Source organism: Equus quagga, chromosome 1, assembly GCF_021613505.1.
Source record: "Equus quagga isolate Etosha38 chromosome 1, UCLA_HA_Equagga_1.0, whole genome shotgun sequence".
NCBI lineage: Eukaryota > Metazoa > Chordata > Mammalia > Perissodactyla > Equidae > Equus > Equus quagga.
This window is the reverse complement of record NC_060267.1, coordinates 143132927-143155513: the sequence shown is the minus strand read 5'-3', so window position 1 is coordinate 143155513 and position 22587 is coordinate 143132927. Positions and strand designations below refer to the sequence as shown.

At 36.9% G+C, this 22587-nt stretch overlaps 1 protein-coding gene across 8 annotated transcripts in view; it reads right to left on the bottom strand.

Moving 5' to 3' along the window:
* ULK4 (unc-51 like kinase 4) overlaps positions 1–22587 on the bottom strand; it is a 512778-nt gene that overhangs the window by 379077 nt on the left and 111114 nt on the right. For all 8 annotated transcript variants that reach the window (XR_006885343.1, XM_046640226.1, XM_046640162.1 and 5 more), the window contains one exon: positions 6237–6364. Coding sequence is in view for 7 of the 8 variants with exons in the window: in XM_046640226.1 (XP_046496182.1) it covers positions 6237–6364 (128 nt within the window). In the remaining variant the exon portion in view is untranslated. The remainder of the gene's footprint in view (positions 1–6236; positions 6365–22587) is intronic.

Here is a 22587-nt window from a genome sequence, read left to right as displayed (position 1 = left end):
GTGCCCAGGACTTACACAAGAAGCCATCGTTTCTTTTAGTGGAAAATGGCATTTAGGAATTAAAATTTGAGTGATGAATTTTCAGTATATAAAACTATAAAATAAGTTCTTTAAAAAGAGAAAAAATAAATCATGAGTTGATTCTGATAATTTTGATTCAAATTAAGAATGAGAGGATTTAAGCTAATTTTTATTTTATAATTATATGGAATATCTTGGTTCCCATTAAAATTGGCATAATCAAATGGCAATGCAATTATTAACACTTACAACAAGAACACAAAGCAGTTTAAGGTTTCTTAATGGATTTTTGTCACCCAAATATATCCCAATACACATATATCGCCAAATACTATGATTTTTAAATATTTTAATATCTCTTCTCTGGGGAGTTACACCAAAAATTGATACACAGGTTTTTTTCCAAGTTTTAGAGACTGCTTTATGTTTATCATTTTTATTTAATTTTATTTTCCATTTACTATTTTTGGGTGGGAGGGTAAGGAAGATTGGCCGAGACAACATCTGTTGCCACTCTTCCTCTTTTTACTTGAGAAAGATTGTCCCTGAGCTACCATCTGTGCCAGTCTTCCTCTATTTTGCATGTGGGATGCTGCCCCAGCATGGCTTGATGAGCAGTGTGTAGGTCCACGCTGGGGATCTGAACCCATGGACACCAGGCCGCCGAAGTGAAATGTGCGAACTTAATGACTACGCCACCAGGCCAGCCCCTTAATTTTATTTTTAATTATATAAAACATTTACATGGTTCTCAAATCTAAATTATAAAACAGGTACATCCGGAGAAGTATAGCTTTTGTCCCTGCCCCTGCACCCTACTGTGTTCCTCCCCTATAAATTACCTTTTTTGTTAATTTTTGATCCTTCCATTCTTTCTTTTTTAAAATACTAGTAAACGCATATCTCTTTTCTGTTTTCACTCTCTTTACTATACAAAAGGTAGTATACTATCATTACTGTTCTGTACCTTGCTTTTTTTCAAGATGATAATATATCTTGGCTATCACTCCACGGCTGTGTACAAAGATCCTCATTGTTCCTTTCATAGCAGCAAAGTACTCCATTATGGGGACTGTGGTTGGCAGAATTCCAAAGATGCCCCTCTCCCAAGATTCCCACCCCTCTGGCTATCCAAACGCTAATCTAGGTACTATAGTGAAGGGAGTTTGAAGACGTACAGTAGCCCCCCTTTATCCACAGTTTCACTTTCTGCAGTTTCAGTTACCCACTGAACTGAGTTCAGTGGGTTTGTATCCAGTCAATCACAGTATGACAATATTAAATGGAAAATTCCAGAAACAAATAATTCATAAGTTTTAGATTGCACACTGTTCTGAGTAGCATGATGAAATTATGCACAGTCCCACTCCATCATTCACCTACTGGCCTCCAGGAAGAAAGCAAAGATCTGCTGTGAACTGCCAATGGAGAGGAGGGACTGCCTCTAGAAGCTGAGAGCAAGCCCCAGCCAAAAACCAGCAAGGAAATGGGGACTTCTGTCCTATAGCTGCAAAGAAATGAATCCTGCCAACAATCAGTGAGCTTGAAAGATGACTCCAGCCTCAGATGAGAATTGCAGCATCAGCCAACACCTTCACTTCAATCCTTTGAGACATGAGCAGAGGGTCCAGCTACACAGAGCCAGGACTCCCAACCCATGGGAACTGTCAGATTAATACAAGTGCATTGTCTTAAACCACTGAGTTTATAGTAATTTGTTACGGCAGGAATAGAAAACTACACAAGGATGACCACAGTTCTCCAGCCAGTCTCCTGCTGATGGAAATCTGGGTTGTTTATAGTCTTGTGCCATAAAAAATAATGCATAGCGTGTGTCTCATTTCACTTCTTTGCTAAGAATAGATCTTTGGACACTGTATCATAGAAGTGAGATGGCTGGGACAAAGGGTAAAAATATATAATTTTTCCAGACATTGCCAAATTCCTCTTCATAGTAGTTACAATATTTTTTATTCCCACCAGCAATGTATGAGTGTGCCAGTTTCTCCACAGCCTCACCAAAAGAATATGTTTCCAGAAATTGCCAATGCATTGAGTGAGAAATGGTACTCAGCATAGTTTCTCTTATAATGAGGAATAATGATGTGTTTCCCTTATGATGAGGAAGATTTAACATTTACTCATAGGCCTAAGGGTCATCGCATTCCTTTTTACGTGAACTGTCTGTTCATAACTTTAGTCTCTGTTTCTGTCAAGTCCCTTTTACCGTTGGTGAGTTTTGTTCCATGTTAAAGACTTCCCTTAAATATTTAATAATTCTTGGTTGTCCATTTATATATATATATTTTTTTGAGGAAGATTAGCCCTGAGCTAACATCTGCTGCCAATCCTCCTCTTTTTGCTGAGGAAGACTGGCCCTGAGCTAATATCTGGCCCATCTTCTTCCACTTTATATGTGGGATGCCTACCACATAATGGCTTGCCAAGCAGTGCCATATCCGCACCTGGGATCCAAACCAGCGAACCCTAGGCCGCTGAAGCGGAACGTGCGAACTTAACCACTGTGCTATGGCACCGGCTCTCATTTATATTTTTAAATGGTGCATTACAGTGTTGTTGGAAGTTCTGTGTGTGTGCAGGAGTCGGGTTTACGACTGATGGGCTCCGCTACAGGAATATTAGGCAAGATTTCACTAGGTGCAGAAAGGGACACCCAAACGTCAGCCCCTAGTGGGCTTTGATTGGGGGTTGGTCAGCTTCCCTGAGAATTTCCAAACTCTGGCCAACAGTATGTAAGCCAGGCTGCCAACAATCTGTAAGCGAAGCAGGGGTAGGGGGCTGAAGCCCTTCATCTCTCAGAGTAACTGGATTTTCATACAATTCTCTGATCTTTCACAAGGCACCTCATCTCCCTCTTATCTGTGTCTAGAACCCCCACATTTATAGCCTTTCCAGCCACACTATCCAGAATACATTTCAAGTCTCCTGCGGCAGTGGAAGAGGAGTCTCCAGGATGTTCAGCGCTGGGGAGGAGGGGTGGGAATCAAATCTCCATTCGGTTTGCCCATCAATCCTCCTATCTTGAGTCTCACGTCCCTCTCACTGCCTTCAGTGGTACCTAGTGCCCCTAATTCCCAACCTTTCCAGAGCTCTGTCATGCAGTAATCATGTCTCATCATGGCCTTTCCCCTTGCAGACAAAACGGGATCTCAGCAATCTCCAATCTGTTAAATTAGCAATTATCTGTCAGCTTTCCAGCTCCACAAATACAAAGACAGGTGACAACACCGTCGGCTTTAGCCATCTTCCTCCTTGCCCTTGCGGTTTTGTGACTTTTTAATTCTTATTCATAGTTTAACAGAGAATCAGAAGAGAGCATGTTCAAGCAGAAGATGAATGCTATTATTTCTTCAATTAGAAATCTTCCTCCATCTGTTCTCTTCCTCCTCCTGGAATTCCTGGCACTTTGCTTGTGAGGTCTTCTGGACCTATACTGCATCTTTCCAAATGTTTTCACATGAATTTTCCATGTCTTTGTAATCAGCTCTGTGTGGTTCAATGTGTTCTTTCATGTTGCCTTTCAAAGCACTAATGCCATCCCCAGCAGAGGCCATTCTCTTTCAGTTCTTCTGCTGAATTTCAAAAAAGTGCCTCTCCACAGAGTTTTCATTACTTGTTTGTTAAAATTCCGTCTATCCCATTAGTTCTGCCTCAGTAAGAGCTGCCTGTTCTTCTTGTTCCTCATCCTTCAAGCACTGTGTCTCTCTCAGTGGACTATGACGAATCTCTGCTTACTCATGCCTTCCTCACCCACTCAGCACCTGATCAGGACAGGTTGTGGCAAAGAAGCAGGTGGTGAGAAGGAACTCTCCTCTTCAAATGCAGGACAATGTTATCATGTCCCTGCAGCCTCACAGACTGGGGCAGATCAGTCCCCATGTGAGTCCTGCTCCTGAGCTTCTGGGACTAGGAGTGCTGGCCCCAACAACCACACACAGAAAGCATCTGCATTTTGGGCCCTATGGAAGCCCCAAGGTCTGCTATTCACCCAGGTTTAGAAGATAGGGCATCATCTCTGCCACACAGTGCAGGAAGAATGAAGCATAGCCTTACCTCTCCTTCAAAGCTAAGCCTCATCTCCCAGGCCCCCCTCTATGCTCATCCTGTGTGTTGTGTTGCTCCAGAGAGAGAGCAGAGTGGAAGCCAGGGTTAGGGTATGCATTCAGGCCAACATCTTCCCACCACTGCTCAAGTTTCTAAATATTCATTCAGAGACACAGAAATCAAAGCAATTTCCTAGGAGAACCAAATGCATCACACCCAGGCTCTGATGTCTGAATCTTTTAGTTCTTTCCAGTTAAGGAGTTTCTGGAGTTGGAGTTATGAGGGGTATTTTAGATACAATGATCAGAGTGGCTCTCAGAAGAACTAACCCTTAGATTGAACAAAAACCTGAATGACCTGAGGAAGCTAGTCATGCAAACATCTTGGGTAAGAGCATTATGGGCACAGAGGATAGCAAATGGGAACAGCCCTGAGGTGAGTGTAATAGGTTTACTGTGCTCAAAAAGCATGAGAAAAACTATGTGGTTGGAATGGAGTGAGTACAAAGAAGAGTCCTAGGAGACAAGGGCTAAAGGCAGGCAGGGACAAGACGAAGTGGGCAGAGTAGGCCATGGTGAGGAGCAGGGGTATTACTCAGCACCACAGGATGCTGTTAGAAGAGTCTGAGCAGGGGAGAAACAACAGCTGATTCACACTGTGTAAGAGATACTCTAGTTGCTACATGGAGGCCAGACTGTGAATCCAAGAAATGATGTAAAACATCTCTTGAGAAACTATATTAATCTGTCCCGGTGAAAAATGACGACAGACACAAGGAGAGATTAGAGGCAGCAAAGTAGTGGTGAGGCCTTTAAAAATAGACAAGAACAACTTCTGCTTCCAGCCGTAATGGACTAACAGGGACAGGATTCACCATCCCGACTAAAACAACTAAAATCAGACAAAATATATGAAAGATCAGTTTCCAAGACATGAGACAGAAAACAATGAAGGGCAGTGACCCTGAGAGATGGAAAACAAAGGAGGCTTGTTAGGAGCTTCCACATAACCTTCAGTTAGAAGTGATTCATCCGCAATGTAATGACATGCTAAAAGGCACATGTCAAGGAGACTCTGACAGAATCCAACAAAGGCCTTCCAAGCAATGAATATGCTCAGTTAAAATCAGGTGCTCATGAACTGATATTGGTATGTGGCAGTACCTTTCTGTGTGAAAGACATTTTCGAAGATAAGATACACAAAATTGCATTAGAGATCAGCACTAACATGAACATTTACAATTGCTTATGATGAGAACACTAACTTTGACCCCTAATTAAGCAAAATGATCTCCTTCTCCCCAAAAACAAATGTTATTCTTCTCATTAGTAGACCTGTATTACAAAATATATATATATTCAATTATCAGTAGTATATATTTTATGTCAATAAAAAATCTGTGGAAATTTGTTTTCTCTCTTGTAATATAAGTACCTACTATAATATCCACAGTTTTGCCTCTTGACCCAGAAATCCTAAAATATTTACTCTCTAGCTATTCACAGGAAAAGTTTCCCAATCCCTAATCTAGATCCATCTCAACAATTCCAGGCTCTCCTTCATATTCCACAATTAGTAAAAAGCTAGGTCAAGAAATAGACATTAAACCATATTTTCAAGGCTCCTCCAGGTTTCAATAGAGCACATACCGGACAGTTCAGAAGATGTTAATCAGGAAGCATCAGAGCATGCAGGGAACCTGAGCTGCATCCAGAGCAGCTTCTGGGAGGTGAAATCAGGACCAGTCCATGAACTCCTGATCCTTGCCCTGCTCCTTCTACTTCACTAGGCTGCTCCTCCGGGCTTTCGGCTACTCATTCCAGAATCTTACAATAATGAAAACTACAACCAAACCACTTATCCAAGAATGCCTCCCAAAGATGCAAAGCAGACCAACTAACACCACGCCATGGATTGTCCTTGGATGGAGGAAACTCCAGGTACTTCCCACCAGCCTGATTCAGTTCCAGAGGTCTTCCCTGGGTCCTCAGTGTTAGCAAGCTGAGGTTGTAAGTGAAATATTAAACCCTTGCAAAAGCCTAGAAAAAAAATTTCATTGCCAGGTAAACAGAGGCCAAGAAATACTACTAATAAAACAGGACAGGCACCAAATTGAAGATACTGATGAAACCGTGAGAGAAAATCATACCTTGCTTGGCAGCTGAGCAGCAGCATCTCATGGTTATGAATCAAAATATACAAAAGAACCAGGAAGGCCTTTGCTCTAATGGAAGTTGAGGGGCTGTCAAGTAAACGGATAACTGTAGAGACAAAATCCTGTGGAAGACATTAAAAATCTCTTTGAGAAAACATGAAGTAAACAGGGTAGTCAACTCTCAGGGCGAGTAGATTATAATAACCAAAGAGGTGGCAGGAAATAAAATGACATCAGTTACCATTTTTGCATTGTTAATTTGTGCTAGACTCACACTAAATTTTTAATATGTATTATCTCATTTAAACCTGAAAATGAACCAAAAAAAGTTAAGAATATTATCCCAATTTTAAAAAGGAAAACGAATCTTGAAAAGTTAAGCAATTTGCTGAAATTCAGAGTTCAATTCAAATGCTGGCCAGGTGAACAACAAAGCCTGCCCCTTGACCACTCGACCACAAAAGTGAGTACCTAGAACAACTAGAAGTTACAACTGTGTGTAATCCAAACCTCTGAGCAAACCTGCATTTACAGAAATCACATCTCTAATCCATACGTCTGAGGTCATACAGACATAAAACAAAAACAATATCCAATATATGACACAAAAATAAAAACCTATATTCCTATATTATTCTTTAATTAAAGGTATAATACAACACAGAGGAATAAGTTGGATCTTTTTGTTTTTTGTGGTAACACTGGTTTACAACATTATATAAATTTCAGGGGTGCATCATTATATTTCGATTTCTGTGTAGATTATATCATGTTCACCACCCAAAAACTAATTACAGTCTAGCACCATGCACATGTGTGTAATCACCCCTTTCACCTTCTTTCCTACCACCTTCCCCTCTGGTAACCACCAATCCAATCCCTCTCTCTAAGTGTTTGTTATCGTTTTTATCTTCTACTTATGAGTGAGATCATACGGTATTTACTTTCTCCCTCTGACTTATTTCATTTAGCATAATACCCTCAAGGGCCATCCACGCTGTCACAAAGGGCTGGATTTCATCCTTTTTTATGGCTGAGTAGTATTCCATTATGTATATATACCACATCTTCTTTACCCATTTGTCCCTTGACAGGCACCTACACTGCTTCCAAATCTTGGCTATTGTGAATAATGCTGCAACAAACATAGGAGAGCATATATCTTTACGCATTCATGTTTTCATGTTCTTTGGATAAATATCCAGCAGTGGAATAGCTAGATTGTATGGTATTTCCATTCTTAATTTTTTGAGGAATCTCCATACTGTTTTCCATAGAGGCTGCACCACAGAGGAATAAGTATTGACAAGAATTAGGGTTATTCTCCCTTTTAACAGTCAGACTATACATCGTTTCAGGTGCCTATCAATATGCAAAAGAGGAAACAGACAGACAGACACACATAATGTTAATGAACGTAAGTAGGCAGGAATGTGGAATTGTATTGTTAGCAAAGTGGCTGCAGAGAGCAGGAATATAGGTCCCCAAAAGTTCTTAACAGAGGCAAGCACCTAGCAGCAACACTATATATCAAAGGCAGACTTAGGAAGCACAATTTTTTTGCCATGTCACAGTCCTTTATAAGGTGCTCTATTGCCAGGTGAGAAGAATTTACAGTCATGCATATGATACTATTTAAGGATGAGGATATATCTATATATTTACATCTATGCATCAGTCTCATCTAGTTCCTAAAGCAAGTAAACAAGCTAATTCATCACCTGGGGTAAAAACAGAATCAACGCCAAGGTGTCCTTGAGTAATAGGTCTGTTTCCACCTTTCCAGCACACAGACAGTAGAAAGACCATTTCTACAGAGTCAACTCCCAATTCTGATTTATACTCTGTGGTCCAAGGACCATAATCACAAATTTGCTTCCCACGCCAACACATACCAACACATAACTCCAAACCCATCCAAATTTCCACTAGCCATAGACTAAAAAACTGTTCCAGATTACAGGAGATGAAAGAGATATGATAACTGACTGCAATTCGAGATCTGGAAGTTTTGTTTCCCATAAAGAACATTACTGGGACAATTGCAAAATCTGAATAAGGTCTGTAGGTTCGCTAATAACGGTAAAACAGTGTTAATTTCTTGATTTTTAAATCCAAGGCTTGTTTTTATGGAGTATTCAGTGAAGTAATTAGAGTTAAAGGAGCATCAGGTCTGCACTCTCTTCTGAAGTGGGTAAGAAAACACGCACATGCACACGGACGGGTAAGAGCGAGAGAGAGAGAGAAAGACAGAGAGAAACTATAAAGCAAATATGGGAAAATGTTAACATTTGGTGCATGTGAGTGAAAGGTATATTGCAATCCTTCGTATTGCACATCCCACACTAAATCCAGCACCTACCCTAAACATGATACTCCTACTGCTATCATAGCCTTATTTCAATGCACCATATATCTTTCCTAAATTACTGTAACAGGCTTTATCTAACTTTGCTTTCTTCCAATCTCTTCTACAAGCTGCAGCCACAGTGACCTCCTATAACAGTAAATATGATTATGTTATTCACCTATAAAATATTCTCAATAGATGCTGCACCCCTAGAGATGAAGGTAAATTTCCTTATCATGGCATACAAGGTTCTTCCTGATCTGGCTTTTTATCTTCTTACAAAAATCACTTATCATACCACCACTTCTCTATATACCCCCAAAGCTCACCATGAGTAAATAAACCAAGAAAGAGGAGAATACTGAATACAGGAAAGAGGCAAAGGGAATCCCAGGATGATTCCACAGTAATAGCCACTACAACTAGGCACAGAGGGCTGCCTATCATAATGGAGTTAGTCAGAAAGCTCCAGGAGAGATCTCTTTAAGGAGAAAAAACCTGACAGAATACCTGGTGCATTCAAATGCAATTTGAAAATAAAAAGTGATGTAATAAAAGTTCACTAAATGTTAATCTAACCAAAATTAATAGACAGAGTACATGTGTGTAGTGGGGGCTGCCTTGCATCTTAGTTGAAAATAAATCCCAGACACATCTAAGGTTTAAAAAATAAACACAAAATGATTCAAAGATCTAGAAGATGCCATGGGAGATAGAGATAGCATACATACATACATATATACATACATAGATTTTTATACATACTTAAATCTTATATTGGGGAAAATGTTCATAAATAATTTATTAGAAAAGAAGAAGAAAAGCATGAGAAATGTAGATTAAAAAATGTTAAATTCCATATGGAAATAAAACTCTATAAAGGGAAAAAAAAGAATTACCTAAACTACGGAATATACTTGCAGCATATTTTATGGATAAAGGGCTAATTTTCTTGATATATAAATATCACTAACAACAACAAAAATAGAATGAAGAAAAAAAAAACTAAGAACCCTAGAAACAACCGAAATCTTTGATCTTTTCTACATAAAATCACATTAGCCCAGGATAATTTAAGGTATTTCAAAATGTACAGAATATAGGAGGCAAGTTTCACATAAAGTTATTCTAAGAAGACAACAAAAAATGAGAATTCAATATTTCAGCCAATGAAAATTCTCCAACTCCACCCAACCAAAACAAAAAATGAAGCAGAGGTAAACCATCACATAACAGCTCAATCAGAAGGAAATATCATGAAACAAGCATTTACAGACGTAAAAAAGATCCAAGACAGTTAGTTACACAAGAAAAGAAAGTAAAGACAATATACTGTAGGACCACAGATGCAGAAATCCTCAACAAAATACAAGCAAGTTGAATCCAGCAATATATAAAAAGCATAATACACCACAATCAAGTATTCAAGACTGGTTCAATTCTTGAAAATCAATATGATTCACCATATTAACAGATTAAACAAAAAGAACCACACGATCGTGTCAATTGATAACGAAAAAGCATCAGACAAAATTCAACATCCATTCATGATAAAAACTCCCACCCAAGTAGGAATAGAAGGGAACTTCCTCAATCTGAAAAGAGGCATCTAGAAAAAACCTACAGTTAACATCATACTTAATGGTGAAAGACTTGATGCTTTATCCATCTTTTTTCTATTATCCATCTTTTCATTTTATTGAAATTTATAACTGAGTTTAGAGCAAATATTAATGAATACAAATGACAGTCAATTTAGAAGGAGAACCTTTCTAAAAAGTCTAGTATTACTTAGAGTTATCCAAAGTTTTATGAACAAGATCATTCATCCATCATTCTAATTTATACGGAACTGAAAAAGGATTCATGGCAATGAAAAAAAGGAAATTATATTTAAATAGATTTACCTCTCTTACAAAGAGCACAACGTACAACTTTAGCATAAACTGTAAGAAATCACGAAAATGAAAAAGCGTATAAATTTAATGAAAATACAAGCTTACAAGTGATTTGAATACTTTTTTAAATGTTTACGCATATTAAAATGCTTTTCACTAAATTTTAAACATTTTCTTAAATATTCATAGGTTTAGCATTTATGAATTCAACTCCAAAAGCATCATGCTAAAAGTATAATTGGTGCTTTCTTTCTCTTTCAAGTGCCTAGTAAAGTGGCTAGATAATCATAAAGATTGAAACTCCATGGGTTCACTATACTATGTCATGAACAAAATAATTCCTCTTATAAAACAACAAAAATATAGACCATTTAAGAAAAAACTTAAAAAAGAAATGTACGACTTACACAAAGAAAACTACAGATTTTTATTGAGTGACCACAGAACACTTGGGAAAATGAAGCGGCAGCATAATAGATTGGTAGAGAACTTGGGCTCTCGAGTCAAGAAAACCTGCATACAAATGCCATATTCCTTGATCCCAGTTTTCTTGACTTTGAAATAAAGTGGAGATGATTACACTTACACATTTTACAGGCTTGATATAATGACTGATTGCTTTTGTCCAACTAGATACTAAAAAGTATAAAGTATAAAGCTGCAAGAATTACATTTTTGAATTTGTATGGAAAAGATAAATAAAACAGTAGAAAAAGGGAAACAATCGCAAGTATATTTAAGACTTTAGCAAATAAAAAAGATAAAGGACAGACTATTCATTTAATGATATTCTTACTTTACTACTTATACTTGAAAGATTCCAAATAGGTTGTTAAAAACTTAAGGGAGAAAAACAACCTTATGATACTATACATCTGTCAAAATAATCTTAGAAAAAGTATTTGAAATATTTGAAACCTTTGGCAAATAATCAATACCTTTATGTGTAAATAACTTTTACCAATAAACAATTTATGAACACTCTAGTTTAAAAAATTACATGAACAAGCGAACAACCAATAAAAGAACTCTAAAATGCCCACAAGCAAATAAATCATGTACCCTCACAAGTAGGCAAAGAAATGCAAATTTAGGAAGAATAAGAATCCGTTTTATTGCAAAGCAGACTAGCAAAGATAAAAATGGATGACAGCCAGTGGTGGCATGGTCATGCGTAAACGGATAAATCTTAAATATAGCTCGTATGAAAATAAGTGTTAAACTTTTCCTCCAGCTGGTAGGAAAGTGAGTTGTTATTTCTCAAAAGCCTTAAAAATGTTATTTTCTTCTGACATGGCTGTTATAGCTTAAGAAATTTATCCTAACAAAGTAATGAACCAATGAGCTTCAAGTACAAGAATGCTCATGGCAGTATTGTTTATAGGACAAAAACAAAAACAGGAAACAATCTTAAAACCCCAAAATAGGGGATTTGTTAAGTAAATCATAATTGTAGCAAAGACTGCATCTACCCCCATCCAGTATCATCTTCTATCATTCTAAACACTAACGATGCATATGGGGAGGGGAGGTGAAGAAGGGAAGGGAAGTGGTAGAAGTGACACTACACGACCTCCAAAGCCAGGTTTGAAAAGGCTGTGCAGCTTCTGCCTGGTTCTCTTGGGATACTCTCTTGCAACCCAGCCACTATGCTGTGAGGAAGCCCAAGCAGCCTTTCAAGGCCCACATGGAAAGCAACTGAGGCTCTCAGCCCACAGCTCCAGTTGGGTTCCCAGGGAACATCTAGCACCAACTTGCCAGTCCCATGAATGAGCCATCTGGAAAGTTTATTCTCCAGCCCCACTCGATCTGCTCCAGCACACACAGCCTTGCCCCAATTACAGATCTGTGAGCAAAATAAATCATCGTTCTTGTTTAAGCCACTACATTTTGAAGTAGTTTGTTACAGAGCAAGAGATAAGTAAAACATAGCTTGAGTATATAACGAAAGAGGAAAATATTCCAGGCATAAAAAATGTTTCGTACAGCAACAGTCATAATTTTAAAACACAGAAATGCCCACAAATAATTGATGATGAGGTCTATTATATTTCTTCTTGATGGAATGTTATGCAGTCATTACTAAGAAACTTGCAAGACTAAAATAATGTGTTTACGATTTTGAGTGAAACAAACTATAACAAATACCAAAAATAAAAATTGTGCAACAGATTTGTTTGTAACACAGGACCTCCGAGTCCCTTAAGAAGATGCAGTACGTTACACACTACAATTTTGGGTCTAAGCCTAAGAGCAACTTGCACCCTAAATAAATTCTCATTTAGTCATTTCAGAAAAACTGAATGAACAGTACTGACTTGACTCCCTACAACTAATTGCCCAGGGCTCCATATTTAATCTTGAGCAACATGCACCACACCTCTAGAACAGTATTAATCTTACAACACTCGAAGAGGGAAGATTACAGGCTGCAGGCAAAGACTTAGTGCCAAGGGTGAATAATCAAAATTACCTTTAGAGACCAAAAAATGACCTCAGGTCACTTCAGTTTGCAATCCACTATGCATTCAGCTTTGATTTAAATTCATCTTGCCATGCAGCTCAACATTCCTAAATTTTACATGTAGAGAAAAAAAGCACAAGCTGTTGGGGCTGGTCCATGGCCAAGTGGTTAAGTCCGCGCGCTCCACTGCAGGCGGCCCAGTGTTTCGTTGGTTCAAATCCTGGGCACGGACATGGCACTGCTCATCAAACCATGCTGAGGCAGCGTCCCACATGCCACAACTAGAAGGACCCACAATGAAGAATATACAACTATGTACCGGGGGACTTTGGGGAGAAAAAGGAAAAAAATTAAATCTTAAAAAAAAAAAAAAAAGCATAAGCTGTTTAGGTCTATAACCCAAACCACAGCACAACAAGTTTATGTCCAACATTCAAATGGTACTTGGTGTTGATTTCAGAATGGACATATCTATGTTACAAAAAGATGATATGATAAAATATTCAAAATGTTAGGAATTTGTCCTAACATATGAAGCCTCCATCATAAACAAAACTATATCTTTATCAAAAGCAAGCAAAAGGATAAAACCTCACTCTAGTACATATCATAAAGACAAAATTATTAGATGAATAAAAAATAATGATGATGAAGAGAACTTAAAATTATCTCTTGCAAATCTCAAGAGATAAAACTGATCTATTTCAATCAGCTGTCACAGGTAAAAATCAATGAGTACGGCCTGCCCATCAACTGATAATAGCCTCAAGGAAAAACAATGAGAAATCGTGTGGATAACTACAATGACACAATTTTCGTGTTTAATATTGATGGAAATGAAAAATGTACTGATTAAATTTAAAATTGTTTTTGGATTACACTTTCCTTAGAGATGTTCAGCCAAGTATATACGTAAAATGTCTCTTACAGCACACATTTATGAATGCAGACAGACTAGAAACACGACAATACAAACTCATGATCTGATAATATGCATAATTACCATATTTTAAATGCTTGATTAGCAAGCATTAAGTCAGTATGTCTAGTGACCCTGTGAGAAAAAAAACCTGAGTAGACTTAGCATTCAAATTTTTCAAAATTATACATGCATGAAATTTCATAGTGATACTCCATAGTACTTCCAAATAGCACAGAGATCTGCAGCTTCTGGTTTATTATTAATCTCTGTTGTGCTACTTGGTCAAAACACTAAATCTGAAGCAACGGCTTCAGTCAAGCTAGACTGCTAAAGTAAAAACGGACAGTGGGTATTGTCAAAATTAATAAGTAAAGCAAAAAATTTAAAAGGCAGTATCTCTAGTCAGTTATACTCAGAAGGCAGTTGTCTTACCAGTGAGCATGAACAAACTCACCTGTGAAATTCAGTATGGCTTTAAAAATTAATGTTTAAACCTTTAAGTGACCCCCAAAGCATATGAAATCCACAGTATGCATTACTGATTATCCAGCTACGAAGTACATTCAAGGTTGCATACCTTAGGAAAAACATAACAGCGGCAGATGTTTGATTCTAGGTAACCTGAGTTGATGTGAGTTTTCTAAGCTCAATTAATTGAAATACAGCAGAGTAGGGCTCTACGAGTTTTATATGCTTTCGATTTTCTAACATCAAGAATCTGGCCCTGAGTTTTTAATGTAAGCTTTTTTTAAATCACACCAGTGATTTCTTTACAAAGCAAGACTAGCTTATTGCAATTTTTATATATTATTCTCCCCTCTCCCTGTGTGCATTTAAATACATATATGTGTGTAGATAGCTAGCTAGCTAGCTAGAGGGATGTTACTGCAGGTTTAGAATGATATACTATCACCCTTATGCTCATTAATTGGCCTTAGCTTATTCAAACATTTCCTGTTTGTCTGAATCTTATTCTCTGACAGATTTCACTAAATAAAAGAACCAAAGTCTTTATAAACGTCAACCCAAAACACAGATCACAGCCCAAAAGACCAAGAAAAAGAAACAAGAAGCCTACACAAAAACCATGGCCAATCGGCCAATTTCATGAGTATACCACAAGATCCACTGTTAAATTCCTCAAATATTCCACGAAAATAACACACCTCTTCCCTCAGAGCACTCTTCCCACCACAGAATAAGTTTCTTAATGTTACAGAGTGCAAGATTGTCATTGAAAGTTGTGTAATTCACATGTGTAATTTATTGACTGATACTTCCTGAATCACAAGGTGGGACGGAGGCTTGGGAGACTTTTAGAAGGGGAATATTAAGTTGTTTTTGAAAGTTGATCTTTTAAAAAAAATCAAAATTAACTTCAAATTTTCCCCTAAACTAAACAGGTATGCTTCAAATCATTCATGAAGACCTGTAGACTGAAAGAAGGTGACTAATTAAGTGATTTTTATAAAGACAGAAAAAAAGGGATAATGACACTCTTTCTTATATCTTAAACAAGGGATACTCCAGCTAATAATATAGTCTGCATAGCCCACATCATGGCTCCTTTGCAGGCCTACAATCACACTCTATCTTTGTCCATCATAAAATTCCAGACTACTAATCTGCTAGAATATTTCCATTAAAATATATGTGGTATGGGGCCAGCCCCGTGGCCAAGTGGTTAAGTTCACATGCTCCGCTTTGGTGGCCCAGGGTTTCACCAGTTCGGATCCTGGGCACAGACATGGCACCACCCATCAGGCCATGCTGAGGCAGCATCCCACATACTACAACTAGAAGGACCCACAACTAGACTATGCAACTATGTACTCGGGGTACTTGGGGAGAAAAAGCAGGGGGGGTGGGGAAAGAAGATTGGCAACAGTTGGTAGCTCAGGTGTCAATCTTTAAAAAAAAAAATGTGTGTGCGCGCGCGCGCGCGCGTGTGTGTGTGTGTGTGTGTGTATATATATATATATGGTAATATTCAAAGTTAGTGGGTTTAATAATCCATACTATCCTCAATGAGGGATAGAGTTCCTAAAATTCGGTATATTCTGGGTCTTTTTGTAAGCTTTAAGAAGAAATAAGAAAAAAATACATGTTAGTGTTTCTACCTTCAAATGCATTTCTAAAGAATAAAAGGAAGCTTAGGATACAAATGATGTCAAAACTCAATAAATGTAAACTAAAAATTAATGCATTTTCATCTTTAATAATATTGTTAATAAACACCAGAATTTCTGAAATGTGAACTATTCCACTTCAAAGAAATTCCACAAATGAATACCTATGAGATGTTACACTGCTTTTCATTTCAAACCACACTGCATAGGGGTAAAAACTATCCAGTTTTCTGGTAGGTAGACTATAATACCTAATGTCATCACCACAACCACCAAACACACACACACAAATCTCAAAGAAAAAACCGTTGAAACTTCCACAAAGATCACAAATTTCAAAAGTGAGGTAAGGAAAAAGTGTAAATTATAATTTGAGTGGTATAATATGAATCCTTTTACTTAAATTATGAAAAATTTCAAGGATACAGAAAAGTAGAGTGACTTTAAAAAGTCCATTTAACTTTATCATCTCTTAATTTTTATTTATTTATTTATTTATTCTGGTGAGGAAGATCGGCCCTGAGCTAACATCTGTTGCCAATCTTCCTCTTCTCTTGATTGAGGAAGATTAGCCCTGAGCTAACATCTGTGTCAGTCTTCCTCTACTTTTTTGTATGCAGGACACCACCACAGCATGACTTGATGAGTGGTGTGTAGGTCCATGCCTGGGAATCAAATCCACAAAGCTAAGGCCTGCTAAAGTGGAGTAGGCGAACTTAACCACTATGCCACCAGGCTGGCCCCTAGTTCATTTATTTTTAACTGCTGTATAATGTTCCACCATACAGATATATTGCAATCTAATAATCCAATCTCTTATTGGTTGACTTACATGTTTTTATGTACACATGTACAAGGACATATTCCTAACAGAAATATTTATTGCTATGCTATGTGCATCTTCAACTTTACTGGAGATTATGAAATTGCACTCCAAATTGATTATACCACTTTACCTAGGAGAGTTTCCACTGGTCCATATCTTTGTCAACAATCCTTACTGTCAGACTTACATTTCTGCCAATCTGAAGTGTATGAAATAGTACTCATTTTAACTTTGATTTTATTTATTAACATTCAGTTAGAGCATCTTTTTCTGAGACTACTGACCATTCCAGTTTCTTCTTCCAGGAAGTAACTCTTCACATCCTTTGTCCATTTTGCCTTGTCATTTCCTTTTTATTTGTGGGCTATTTTTCATATGCTGGATACTAATCCTGAAGAAAACTTTCCTAACAACAAGGTCACAAAGATAGCCAGTTAAATTTTCTCTTAAATTTTTTTCAAGTTTCCCGTTTCACATTTTAGTCTTACAATGTAAGAAAAGAGATCTAACACCCAAACATCTGTCAATAGCAGACTGATTGAATGAAACATGGTATATCCATAACTATGAAGTACTGTAAAAAAAAAAAAAAAAGGATGGAGACCATATCTATAAATGTCTGTGAAGTGATCTCAGATATAGTATTAAGTAAAAAAAGCAGAGTGCAAAATGCTGAAGGCTACTGTTTAATCTAAGAGAAGGAGAGAATATTATAGCATCCACTAGAGGTCTTTTTAGAGTCAACTAAATATACTGATTCAAAAGACTACCACAGATCACATTGTCTACCAGTTTGCTCAGGAACTGGAGCTCGCTGGCAAGGCAGCATCAGATGTTCCTGTCCAGCAGGAAGTCCTCAAAGTCCAGGCAGCATACAGCTCAGGGGCAGTGAAAAGAGAGCCACACTGGGTGGTATGGGTGCCACCTTGGCTTAGGAGCTTCATACCCCACAGGAACCAGTATCACTTAGAAAAATTCCAGAGGCATAGCTTCAGAGTTTTCAGAGACAAGAGTCACTGCACTTGGGAAGCCCAGAGTGGTTTCTACCAGGTATTTAATTAATATCCTCCCAGCCCAGATGTCATTTACCATTCAGGGATCATTTTTACCACAATCAGTGCTGCTTGCTAACATAGATAACAGGTTGCTCTTATCAGGATTCCAGACACACTGAGATGGAAAATCAACTGAAAGTCAAATTCACAGAAGAACAAAGGGTTTTCTTAACCCTTCACCCATAGATAAATATAGATAGGTAGAAAAACAGAGAGAGGCTGGAGTGTGGGGGCAGGTAGATAGGATGAGATAAAAAGATATACATAATATAAGACAAGTAACACATAAATGTTTATAGAGATCAATACATAAATATGGATTTATATATAAAGAGAGAGATAAATAGAGATAGAACGATATAGGGAGAGAGACATAGTTGCTTACATTCGATTACTTTTTAAAAATAGAAGATAAGGGGCTGGCCCCGTGGCCGAGTGGTTGGGTTCGCACGCTCCACTGAAGGTGGCCCAGTGTTTCGTTGGTTCGAATCCTGGGCGCGGACATGGCACTGCTCATCAAACCACGCAGAGGCAGCGTCCCACATGCCACAACTAGAAGGACCCACAACGAAGAATATACAACTATGTACCGGGGGGCTTTGGGAGAAAAAGAAAAAAAATAAAATCTTAAAAAAAAAAAATAGAAGATAAAACAAGAACTCTAATAAAAATGTTTACACTCAATGGGTAAAGAAGGGAACAGAGTGGAGGGGGTAGAGATGGAAAGCCAACTTTTCTGAATCTGATTCTTTGGAACCATGTTAAACATTTTACATGATTATAAAACAAATTAAATCAAAATTTTAAAAAGCTATACCCCAAAATCAAAAAGAAAATGACACCTAAATGTAAATCATCTTGGTAGTTTAACAAGACAAAAAAGGATTATTTGAAAAAAATTTACAACATATTAATCTGACTGCACATCTAGCTGAAAATACCCTAAGTACTAAAACTGCAAAAAAATCACAAGTTGTATTCAGGAATCATAATGTTATTAATATTGGTGTTATTCTGAAACTATTAAATAAAATACTATAAAACAAACAAGAAATTATGTTAATGTCATAAGAAACCAAGATTTTCAATTTAAGAGAAAAAGAATACTAATATAAGTTAAGTAAAATAATGAAATTGGAAATACCACTATAAACAGTTAACTTTTTAAGAAGATATTTCTTATTTCTATCTATTGAAAAGGTCAAGAAATAAGAATCAACCCAGTAGCAAGGAGTACTCCTATCAGACTGTGGTCTCTAAGTAATACTTCCCACTAAGGAAGCAGGGCTCTTTGGAAAAATAAATGATTCCAGATCCAGAGCAGAAAATGTACAAAATAAGCCTGGACCATATGGTTATATCAGAGAACAAGAAAGCAAAGACTATTGGAGTCATTACAAAATGACCCAGGAGGCAACTTATAGAGCCTTCCACTGACTAAAGAAGGGACAATCCAAGTAGTAAAAAGTATAATATCTACAATGGAAACACATTAAAATATTAAAATCTGTGAGTTCACAAGGAAACTAGAACCATCAATCCTAAAAGTACAAATCTTTGGAGACCGCTAGGGAACCAGTTAATTATTCTGAAAACCAGTAAATAAGTGAATCAAGCATTTATCCTGCCTTTGCAATGTAAACTGTAGCTCAGGGTAACCAAACAGTCGATAAAGTAAGAGTTCTTTTCTGTAGAGTAATTTCAATTAATAAAGATAGAATGATAAAATTAGAATATCAATATATTTTATTCCATAATAAAATAATATACCTGACCAATTATCACTGATGGCTGATAAAACCATTAAGTAGAAAGCTGATGGGGAAATTTACAATCAGTGGATTTGACTGAAACTGTCTGAAGCAACTGCTCACTCTTTTTATCAGAAAAGGGAGAGACAAGTAATTATTATGCGTCTTCTATAATGAAAAACACACACCACCAATGGAGCAGCTTTGAAAAAAAATCAAATTTGAATCTGATCAAACTTGCAAACCTACCAGTTTACAAGAAATACAGGAGCAACATGTGAAAGGACACCATACTGTCTATGTTGTTTGCTAGATTCAATTAACAAAATCCAAATGTAGAAAAGTCTATTTTCCTGAACAAATTCATTTCAAGGACTAAAAAAAAGATATAACAGAATCTATACATTTAAAGAGAATTAAGAGATAAATCAACCTGAAATAGAAAGGAGATACATAGACCTTGATTTGGTCCTAATTCAGACAAACAATCCAGAAAATAATCATTTATGAGACAGTCAAGGAAATGTGAATCTTGACTCGATATTAAGAATTTATTATTTGGTATTTAATGATATTGTGAATATATTTATTTTAAAGGAGTACTGATGTTCTAGAAACACATATGAAATAATTACAAAGGATAGGACGTCTGGGTTTTGCTTCAAAATAATTCAGAGGGAAGAGGAGTGCGTATAAAAGAAACACAGTGAAGAGGGAGTATAGACAAAACGAGATTGGCCATGCACTGAAAACTGATGACGATGGGCATATGGAGAGCCTTATATTGTTCTCTCAATGTTTTTCAGGTCTGAAACTTCTTATTGAACATACACCCACACACTTGTGTCCTTTGTTAACCCAGGCTGCCACCCCACTACTCTCACCATAGGCCTTGTCATTTTCATATCATCTTCATTATTAGTTTCTGGATATTTCTATCAAGTTCAGTTTTTTCTTTGCAAGGACTACGCAGCATTTCTAAGTTTTTTATAGTGAGAGGGTTTGTAAGATATCTACTCAGCCATATTAGTAGAAAAAGGTATCCATTTAGATTTTGTTCTTGTTCTGTTCAGATTTTCTAAATTGCATGAATAGTCACCTTCCACCAGACAGCCTGATATCAGAAGACATAGAAGACTTTGTAACTAGCATGATTTCTGGGCCAAAATGACAGAGGCACAACTTTCAACAACTCAGAAGCAACTTACTATGGTTCACTAATTTAAAAAAACAGAGATTATGGAAAACAGAAAAACATAATTTACCACGTGACCTCTAAGTAATCTGGCTGAAATTTTTAAAGATAGAAAAGTAAATCAAAAGAAATGATGGAATTTTAACCATGCATTTAATACTGCTCTAAACCAAAATATTTTGGCATATGTGAAAGATATATAATCAGGGTGCAATGGTATCACGGTTTTTACTGGCACTGTATCTATTTACAAACATATACTTAACCACAGTGTTATATATAAACTATGAAGCAAAAAGGACTTATTAAAAATGAGACTAACCTAGCAATTATATTTAAAAGTTTATCCTAAAAGAATAATTAAGGACGTCCATGTAAAAGGATTTAGCCATAAGAATGTTCTCCTGGCAAAACCATGGAAATTCTTAAATGTGTAACAGTGAACTGCTGGTATAAATTATGATACCATCTTATGATGGAATGTTATTACCCTTTAAAAATCATACTGAAGAGTTTTATTGACTTAGACACACATTCCTAACACATCACTGAATAGGAAAAATATGGATCACCAGACAATATACAGTTGATCCAATTTCTGTAAAAAAAAATTCTAATAGCATGCATGTAGCAGCACAGAGTATATGTGAATTATGTGTATGTGTGTATGTGTACATATATATATATGCACAATAAACATGAATTTGAAAAGTATATATCAAAATTTTTACAGAGATTACCTCAGGGAGGTAAGCACTCCACTTGAGTTGTTTGCATTCTATATCCCACATATTCTGAATTTTCAATATTAATCATGTAAACCCTAAAATTCATGTGGTAAAAATCAAACTAGATTAGCACTAGCTACTTTAAGTTTCTAGACATTATAATTAAGGAAAATTGCAGTGAATTCATCCAACATCTTTTTCCCCCACTAAACAGCAGAAAACAACATTTATGAACTCCCAAACTCCTCCAGCCCTAGACCCTGAAGGATATTTGTAGGACACATTAACAGCTTGGAAGAACCAGAAAAATAAAACTACAAAGTAAATCAGGAATTAAAAAAAAAGAAAAATAGCTTATAGGGCAAAGATGAGTAAATAAATTCACACCTAACCTACAAAGCTTTCTTACACCTGGTCACGCCTTCTAGAAGCCTCTTGTTCATAGCCACTCAAGCATGTGAATTGTGAAAAGGTCACCTATTCCCTACATCTAGCAGTGATGCAAGAATTACATATAAAATATTATCTACCCCGTGGTTCAAAAAGGTATGCTGTTAAGGGCGGGGATGCGAAAAGGGTTTGTCTCTTTGTTTTGTCCAATTTCTCCAATTACTGCAATATGCAGAACACAATTTATAACTCAAGAGAGTCCCCTGTCACTATGGCTGCGATCACTCATTTTTCACATCACAGTGTATAGATATAACACTTGTTTTGGATAAAGGAATCTTCTGGCATTTTGCATATCTACAGGCAAGCAGATCCTTTCAAAGATGATGACCAAAATAAATCATGCAGCATTGATGCACATGGCTGCTTGGTAACGGTCACCCAGGGACACTGATACCCACACAGAGCTAATGCAGGTGATAGTGTGAACTGAACAAATTCCTTCAATACATCCATATCCATTCAAGAATATGAGCGTGATTCAGAAGGGACCACTACTACCATCTAGTTAATCGAGTTTAAGAAAACTTAGCTACAGTTACTATTTCAAATGGAGAATCAGAGAGATTAATTACTA